Genomic DNA, 806 nt, shown 5'->3' on the forward strand with positions numbered 1-806 from the left:
GTGCCGAGATTACCAAACTCTGTCCCATAGTCAACTTGTCAGCATCTTTTACGAGAACTGCTACTGCTGCTATGATCCTTAGACAAGCTGGCCACCCCGAGACTACTGGGTCTAGTTTTTTGGACAGATATGCTACAGGCCATTTCCAGGGGCCCAGTTTTTGAGTTAGGACCCCCTTTGCAACCCCCTTATTTTCTGCCACATACAGGTGGAAGGGCTTGGTTACGTCGGGGAGCCCCAGAGCCGGTGGGGACATCAAGGCCGTCTTGATGTTGTTAAAAGCCTGTTATTCTTCCTTTCCCCACTTGAAGGGCTGACTGTTCTTTGTGAGGGGATATAACGGGGCTGCCATCTCAGCAAAACCAGGTATCCATAGGCGGCAGAACCTGACAGTACCTAAAAATTCCCTGACTTGTCTTGGGTTAGCGGGTGGTGGAATGTGGAACACTGTCTCTTTTCTGGCCTCAGATAACCATCTTTTCCTGTTTTTAAGAAGGTACCCCAGGTAACTGACCTGTCGCTTGCAGATCTGGGCCTTTTTGGTGGAGGCTTGATAGCCCAGTTCTCCCAGCTCTGTCAGGAGATGCTTTGTTCCTTCCAGACACAGTTCCTCGTCGGCCGCTGCCAGGAGGAGATCATCTACATACTGCAACAGAGTTACCTGGGGTTTGGAGGCCCTGAACGCAGCCAAGTCTTGGTGGAGGGCCTCGTCAAAGATGGTGGGCAAATTCTTGAATCCTTGAGGCAGGCGGGTCCATGTAAGTTGCCCTGCTAGGCCAGTCTCTGGATCTTTCCATTCGAAGGCA

At 51.5% G+C, this 806-nt stretch overlaps 1 protein-coding gene across 1 annotated transcript in view; it reads right to left on the minus strand.

Moving 5' to 3' along the window:
* Positions 1 to 286: 286 nt before the first annotated feature.
* Positions 287 to 806, minus strand: part of LOC103601029 — a 3,567-nt gene continuing 3,047 nt past the window's right edge. The window contains 1 exon segment of the mRNA XM_008585406.1: positions 287 to 789. Within this exon segment, the coding sequence (XP_008583628.1) occupies positions 287 to 789 (503 nt within the window).

Source organism: Galeopterus variegatus, unplaced genomic scaffold (genome assembly GCF_000696425.1).
Source record: "Galeopterus variegatus unplaced genomic scaffold, G_variegatus-3.0.2 Scaffold3558, whole genome shotgun sequence".
Taxonomy (NCBI): domain Eukaryota; kingdom Metazoa; phylum Chordata; class Mammalia; order Dermoptera; family Cynocephalidae; genus Galeopterus; species Galeopterus variegatus.